This window comes from Dipodomys merriami, unplaced genomic scaffold (genome assembly GCF_024711535.1).
Source record: "Dipodomys merriami isolate MVZ:Mamm:240054 unplaced genomic scaffold, mDipMer1.0.p SCAF_801, whole genome shotgun sequence".
Classification (NCBI taxonomy): Eukaryota; Metazoa; Chordata; class Mammalia; order Rodentia; family Heteromyidae; genus Dipodomys; species Dipodomys merriami.
Genome location: NW_027206404.1, coordinates 150,001 through 157,662, shown reverse-complemented (window position 1 = coordinate 157,662; position 7,662 = coordinate 150,001). Strand labels below are relative to the sequence as shown.

The 7,662-nt window shown below is 57.6% G+C and overlaps 1 protein-coding gene across 6 annotated transcripts in view; it reads right to left on the bottom strand.

Moving 5' to 3' along the window:
• Window positions 1–1,882: 1,882 nt before the first annotated feature.
• LOC138819627 (arylsulfatase L-like) overlaps window positions 1,883–7,662 on the bottom strand; it is a 13,058-nt gene continuing 7,278 nt past the window's right edge. For 5 of the 6 annotated variants that reach the window (XM_070011112.1, XM_070011114.1, XM_070011115.1 and 2 more), the window contains 6 exons: window positions 7,329–7,662; window positions 6,175–6,311; window positions 5,210–5,344; window positions 4,957–5,119; window positions 3,850–3,971; window positions 1,883–3,222 (listed from right to left, as the gene is read on the bottom strand). The exon at window positions 7,329–7,662 is cut by the window's right edge and continues 93 nt beyond it. In XM_070011112.1, the coding sequence (XP_069867213.1) occupies window positions 2,876–3,222; window positions 3,850–3,971; window positions 4,957–5,119; window positions 5,210–5,344; window positions 6,175–6,311; window positions 7,329–7,662 (1,238 nt within the window). In that variant the 3' untranslated portion in view covers window positions 1,883–2,875. The remainder of the gene's footprint in view (window positions 3,223–3,849; window positions 3,972–4,956; window positions 5,120–5,209; window positions 5,345–6,174; window positions 6,312–7,328) is intronic. The other variant, XM_070011117.1, reaches the window with a different exon arrangement.

The following is a 7,662-nucleotide window of genomic DNA, read 5'->3' as shown; positions in this document are numbered from 1 at the left end:
GGCTCCGCCTCTTTGGAACCACTCCCTGCACATGCGCGGTGCGCGAGCCCAGGCAGCGTTTCCCTTCCCCTCTGGCCCCTGCTCAGTGTGGAGACAGGCGCAGGGTGGGACAGGATGGTGATGGACAGCTAGAGTGTCCAGTCAGTCACTTGTGGGCGGGGCTTCGGCTTGACAGGACCTAAGACGGAGTAGGAGGCAGGACCTGGAGGTAAATGACAGCTTGTGTGGCCACCCAATTGCAAGGGGCGTGGCCTGAAGTCGACAGGACACTTGATAATACAAAGGGGCGTGGCCTGAAGGTGACAGACAGGACACATGATTATACAAGGGGGCGTGGTCTGAAGATGACAGACAGGACAAATGTCCACACAACAGCCAGGGGGCAGGACCTGGAGGAGACAGACAGCCCCTGTGGCCTTTCAACAGCCAGGAGGCGGGACCTGGAAGTGAGAAAAGCCCCTGTGCCCATACATTCACTAGTGGGCGGGACCTCTGGGTGATGGGCACCCACAGCGTCCATAGAGCTAGCCACGAAGAGGCATGGCTTCACACATATCAACTCTCCAGCTATTGGCTTGGCAGGGGGCGGGGCTCAGGGATGATGGACAGCACACCCTGCCTTTCAATATCACCCAAGGAAGAGGCGGGACTGGACACCCAGCTTCCCTGGGCGGGGCCAAAGTATGGAGAAACAGGCGTGTCAGCCAATCAGAGCAGGGGTCGTGGCTGGAGGAGTCCCCGGGGAAGCCAATGGGTCCCTCCCTCCAGAGAAGACCCGGATGTCGTGCAGGTGCAATGCATCCTAGGCCTAGGGAGACACAGACCTCCGACCTCGACTTATCCTACCGCAATAAGGAGCTATAGGCCCATCTGGGTCAATCCCTGGAGAGGTCATTGGGGTCCCCTGGGACAGGCACAGAAGGGGAAGAGGTCGCAGGCCTGGTCATCCACCCATCCATCAACCCAACCACCCCCCCCTCCCTTAGAGTGGTCCAACATCAGGGTACCCCACATCTCCAATCCTGCTGGGCCAATCTGAATCCAAGTTCAGGTAGTTAGGGTCGGGACTGTAGTGTGAGGTCCAATCAGCAGCGAGTTGGATTTGGGAGGACCAATGACAAGTGAATTAGGAAAGTGAGGACGGGGCTTTCATGGAATAGGCCAATCAGTTGTGAATCTAGGTGGTGGGACGTCCTGGAGGAGGGCGAGACCAAGCCTGTATCCTAGCAACCCACTGGAAATGGTCTGAAATGGAAGGCGGGACTAGTCCAATACCCTAGCAACCACCGGAAATGGCCTGAAATGGAAGGCGGGACTAGTCCAATACCCTAGCAACCACCAGAAATGACCTGAAATGGAAGGTGGGACCAGCCCTGTATTCTAGCAACGACCGGAAATGGTCTGAAATGGAAGGCGGGACCAGTCCTATACCCTAGCAATGACCAGAAGTGGCCTGAAATGGAAAGTGGGCCTAGTCCTATACCTTAGCAATGACCAGAAATGACCTGAAATGGAAGGTGGGACTAGTCTTATACCCTAGCAATGACCGGAAGTGGCCTGAAATGGAAGGCGGGACCAGTCCTATACCCTATGAACGACCTGAAGTGGCCTGAAATGGAAGGTGGGAGTAGTCCTATACCCTAGCAATGACCGGAAATGACCTGAAATGGAAGGTGGGACTAGTCCTATACCCTAGCAACGACCAGAAGTGGCCTGAAATGGAAGGTGGGACCAGTCCTATACACTAGCAACGACCAGAAATGGCCTCAAATGGAAGGCGGGACCAGCTCTGTATCCTAGCATCAACCAGAAATGACCTGAAATGGAAGGCAGGACCAGTGCCCGGCCTCTGACCCCCGTGACCCCTAACCCTGCCGTGTGGTGTGGTGCTCACGAGGTTTTATTGTGTGAGAAGTTAGAGGACATAGGCCCGGATGTGACAGGGCCCCGGATGGGAGGCTGGGGAAAGGCCCCGGATGGGAGGCCCAAGGTGGAGGTCCAGGAGGAGAGGCTCAGGATGTGAGAGTCCCCGGATGTGGGAATCCCTGGGTCTGAGAATCCCCAGATGTGAGAGTCTCTGAATGTGAAAATCCCCAGATGTGGGAATCCCCGGATGTAAGACTTCCCCAGATGTGAGAATCCCCGCATGTGAGAGTCTCTGGATGTAAAAGTTCCTGGATGTGACAATCCCCGGATGTAGGAATCTCTAGATGTGGGAATCCCCGGATGTAAGAATCTCCGGCTGTGGGAATACCCAGACGTGAGAATCCCTGGATGCGAGAATCCCCAGATGTGAGAATCCCCGGATGTGAGAATCCCCGGATGTGAGAGTCTCTGGATGTAATATTTCCCCGGATGTGGGAATTCCCTGGTCTGAGAATCCCCGGATGTAGGAATGCCTGGATATGAGAATCCCCAGATGTGGGAATCTCTGGATGTGAGAATCTCTGGATGTGAGAATTTCCAGATGTGAGAATCCCCGGATGTGAGAATCTCTGGATGTGAGAGTCTGTATGTAGGAATCCCCGGATGTGAGAGTCTCTGGATGTGAGAATCCCCGGATGTAAAAGTCTCCGGGTGTGAGAATCTCTGGTTGTGAGAATCCCCGGGTGTAAAAAGTCCCCGGATGTGGGATTCCCCGGATGTGTGAATTCATCCCCGGGAATCCCCAGATGTGTCACCAGAAGTGAGAATCCCCGGATGTGAGAATCCCTGGATGTAGGAATCCCCGGATGTGAGAGTCTGTATGTGGGAATCCCCAGATGTGGGAATCTCTGTATTTGAGTATACCCGGATGTGAGTCCCCGGATGTGAGAGGCGCAGGCCAGGATCTGCCGTAGCCCCGGGCAGTTGGGGGTTGGGGGTCGGGTCGGGGTCAGAGGTCGGGGATCAGGCGGTCGCAGGCGCAGAGCAGTCCGGGCGCGCAGCAGGGCTGCAGGTGCGGGCTCCAGGTGTTGTGTGCAGGGGCGAGGGGCGGGGCCGCGCGGGGGCGGCGCGTGCGCAGCATCCGGGCCACCGCGGCCTCCACGCGCCTGCGTGTTGCCATCGGGCCCCGCAGCGGGCGGGTCTCCCCTGGGTCCGCAGTCAGGTCAAAGAGCAGTGGCCGCCGGTGGCGGGTCATGCGCCGCCCAGAGCAGGCGCAGGCAGGGAAACCGAGGCAGGCGCCTGAGCCCGGCGGGTCGAAGCGCGGAGTGGCGAAGTGCAGCTTCCACACCGTGCGGCCTGCGGTGGGTGGGGGGGAAAGGAGTAACATCCTGGGCCTCACATCCGGGGATTCCCATCCGGGAATTCACATCCAGGACATCACATCGGGGGATTCACATCAGGGCATTCACACACAAGACCTTACATTCGGGGATTCCCATCCAGGACCTCACATCTGGGTATTCACATCCGGGGATTCCCATCTAGGACCTCACATCCAGGGAATCACATCCAGGACCTCACATCCGGGGATTCACATGCGGTACTTCACATCCGGGGATTCACATGCGGGACCTCACATCTGGGACCTCACATCCAGGGATTCCCATCTGGGACCTCACATCCAGGGCCTCACATCTGGGGATTCCCATCTGAGGCCTCACATCCGGGGCCTCACATCCAGGGATTCTCATCCAGTACCTCACATCTAGAGCCTCACATCCAGGAATTCCCATCAGGGACTTCACATCCGGGACCTTACATCAGGGGATTCCCATCTCATGCCTTCCATCCAGGTCCTCACATCCCGGGATTCCCACATCCGGGGATTCCCACATCCACCCCAGGCCTTGCATCCGGGTCTCTGCGTGCATGCATGCAGCTCCCTCTCCCACCCCGGGGCCCGGCGGAGGTCGAGGCACTCACTTGGGCGGTCGAACCAGCGCACGGCATGCAGCCGGGCCTCGCAGTAGTGCAGCAGGAAGTCGTGGCCTGTGGCCTGCGCCGTCCCCAGCAGCGCGGGCATCAGGTCCCGGCCGTCCACCTCCCTGCAGGACCCGGATGTGTAGGCTTCTGAGCACTCAGAGACCCAGATGTCCAGGCCAGAGCCCCCAGAGACCCAGATGTGCAGGCCAGAGATCCCAGAGACCTGGATGTCAAGGCTTGAGCATTTAGAGACCCAGATCTGCAGGCTTCTGAGCCCTCAGAGACCTGGATGTTCAGGCTTCTGAGGCCTTCAAGACCCGGATGTCCAGGCTCCTGAACACTCAGAGACCCAGATGTGCAGGCTTCAGAGTGCTCAGAGGCCCGGATGTGCAGGACAGAGATCCCAAAGACCCGGATGTCCAGGTTTCTGAGCCCCCAGAGACCCGGATGTGCAGGTCTAAGACCCAGGCCTCTGGTCTTATAGACCTGGATGTGCAGGCCTGAGGCCTCAGAGACCCGGATATCCAAGCTTCTGAGTGCTCAGAGACCCGGATGTCCATGCTTCTGAGCCCCCAGAGACCCGGATGTGCAGGCCTGAGATCCCAGAGACCTGGATGTGCAGGCTTCTGAGCCCTCAGAGACCCAGATGTGCAGTCCTAAGCCCTCAGAGACCCGGATGTCCAGGCCTGAGACCTGGACCTAGGTACTCAGAGACCTGGATGTGCAGCCCTGATGCCTTAGAGACGCGGATATGAAGGCCTGAGTCCTCAGAGACCCAGATGTCCAGGCTTCTGAGTGCTCAGAGGCCCGGATTTGCAGGCCTGAGCCCTTAGTTACCCAGATGTAAAGGCTTCTGAGCCCCCAGAGACCCGGATGTCAAGGCCTGAGCCCCGGGTTCTGGGTCTCAGAGACCCGGATGTGCAGGCTCCTGAGCCCCCAGACACCCGGATGTGCAGGTCTGAGCCCTCAGAGACCCAGATGTGCAGGCTTCTGAGCCCCCAGAGACCCGAATGAGCAGGCCTCAGCCTCCCCCCTTGGGATCCCCGAGGCCCCGGATGACCCCCCTTCCCCCCCACCCCGTGGGGACCCAGGCCAGCGAACTCCTACCTGTCCGCCGGAACCCAGCCCCCGGCCAGGCGCACCACAGTGGGGAACAGGTCCATGAGGCTGGTGGGCTCAGGCACCAGGCGCCCTGCGGGCAGCATCCCGGGCCAGCGCACCAGCCCAGGGACCCGGATGCCGCCCTCCCAGCCGCCCATGCCTTTGCCACCTGCAAGGGGAGGGGCGAAGGGCAAAGGTCAAGGGGCGGGGGCGGGCCGCGTGGGAGGCCCCGCCCGCCCTGCCTCAGTTTCCCCCTCGCCTCGGTGCACGCCGTTGGAACCCCCGAGGCGGGCGCCCCCAGCCCGGGCCTCCAGCGAGGCACCGTGGTCCGACGTGAAGTAGACAAGGGTGCGGCGCCCTAGCCCTGTGCCGTCCAGCGCCGCCAGCAGTTGCCCTGCGGGGGGGGGGGGGAAATGGGTCCGTGCCTCAGTTTACCCCCAGCGTCCACTGTGCCTCGTTTTACCCCCAACATGCACCGTGCCTCAGTTTACCCAACAGGCACCATGCCTCAGTTTACCCCCAACACTCACTGGGCCTCAGTTTACTCCCAACATGCACCGTGCCTCAGTTTACCCCCAATATGCACTGTGCCTCAGTTTACCCAAATGCACTTTGCCTCAGTTTACCCAAGTGCACCGTGCCTAAGTTTACCCAAATGCACCGTGCTTCAGTTTACCCCGACCCGCTGACCCCGTCCCCGTGCCTCAGTTTACCCCCATCCCGGTGCCTCAGTTTACTCAACCCACTCACCTCGTCCCCGTGCCTCAGTTTACCCAACATGCACCATGCCTCAGTTTACCCCAAAACCCAGTGACTCAGTTTACCCAACATGCACCGTGCCTCAGCTTACCCCTATACGCAGGCCTCAGTTTACCCACATCCACAGTACCTCAGTTTACCCAAATGCACCGTGCATGAGTTCACCCTGAACATGCACCATGCTTCAGTTTACCCAACATGCACCGTGCCTCAGTTTACCCCCAACATGCCCAGTGACTCAGTTTACCCAAGTGCACCGTGCCTCAGTTTACCCCAACCCATTGACCCCACTCCCATGCCTCAGTTTCCCCCATCCCGCTCACCCCATCTCCGTGCCTCAGTTTCCCCCAACCCACTCACCCCACCCCCGTGCCTCAGTTTCCCCATCCTGCTCACCCCACCCCCGTGCCTCAGTTTCCCTCATCCCAAGCACCGTGCCTCAGTTCCCTCCCTCCCCACACTCACCCACCATCCAGTCGAGCTCCTCCACGTTGTCGCCGTAGGCGCCGTGCGCGCTGCGGCCCCGGAAGGCGGGTGAGGTGACCAGCGGGACGTGGACGTGGAGGAAGGAGACGAGGAGGAGGAAGGGGCGGGCCTGGTGCCTGCGGACCCACGTCAGAACCCGCCCCCATCATCAATAACCTCACCGATAACCGACCTGATCAGGTATTGCCAATAATCGATCAGATGATTGATAATCGATCCTGATCTGATCAGATAATACCAATAATCGATGGTGATGTGATCAATAATACCAATAATCAATAGTGATCTGATCGAAAATACCAATAATCGATCGTGATCTGATCAGTTATTACCAATAATCCAACAGATCTGATCAGTTATTACCAATAATCAAACATCATCTGATCGATATGACCAATAATAGAACATGAGCTGATCAGATATTACTAATAATCGAACAGGATCTGATCAATAATACCAATATTCGATCGTGGTGTGATCGATAATACCAATAATCGAACATCATCTGATCGATAATACCAATAATCGAACATGAGCTGATCAGTTATTACCAATAATCGATCATGATCTGATCACTACTACCAAAAATCGATCGTGGTCTGATCTGAAGTCTACCAGATGTCTCTACAGATCTACTAGATGGAACATCCAGGGACCTGAGGTCTACCAGATGTATATAGAGATATACTAGATGTAACATTCAGGGACTTGAGGTCTACCAGATGTCTATAGAGATCCATTGATGGAACATCCGGGGATTTGAGGTTGACAGTTGACTATAGAGATCTACTGGATGTACATCTGGGCACCTGAGGTCTACCAGTTGACTATAGAGATGTAGTAGATGTACATCCGGAGATCTGAGGTCTACCAGATGTCTATAGAGATCTATTGATGGAACATCTGGGGATTTGAGATTGACCGGTTGACTATAGAGATCTACTGGATGTACATCCGGGGATCTGAGGTCTACCAGATGCCTATAGAGATCTCCTAGTGGAACATTCGGGGATTTGAGGTTGACAGTTGACTATAGAGATCTGCTGGATGTACATCTGGGGATCTAAGGTCTACCAGTTTACTATAGAGATCTAGTAGATGGCATCTGTCCCCCTCCCCGCCCCCAGGCTGACCTGTGGATGAAGGCCTCAGCCTCCCGCAAGAAGAGCCCCGCGCTGGCCTCGAACCTCAGAGGCTGCTGGACGACCTGGTGATCCCTCATCAGGAAGCAGTCGGCGTGGACGATGAAGACACCTAAGAGGCGGGAGGTGCAGGCCAGGAGCAAGGCCCCACATCCGGGGCCCAGCACCCAGGGCACCCAGCGCAGGCCCAGCAGGCCCGTGAGCTTCCCAGCGGCCAGGCAGAGCAGGGAAAGCAGCAGCAGCTGCGCCCCCAGGTCCAGGGGCCCTTGCAGACGCGCTCGCTTCTCCGAGGGCTCCACTTGTAGGCAGTCCCCCATCAGGGTGA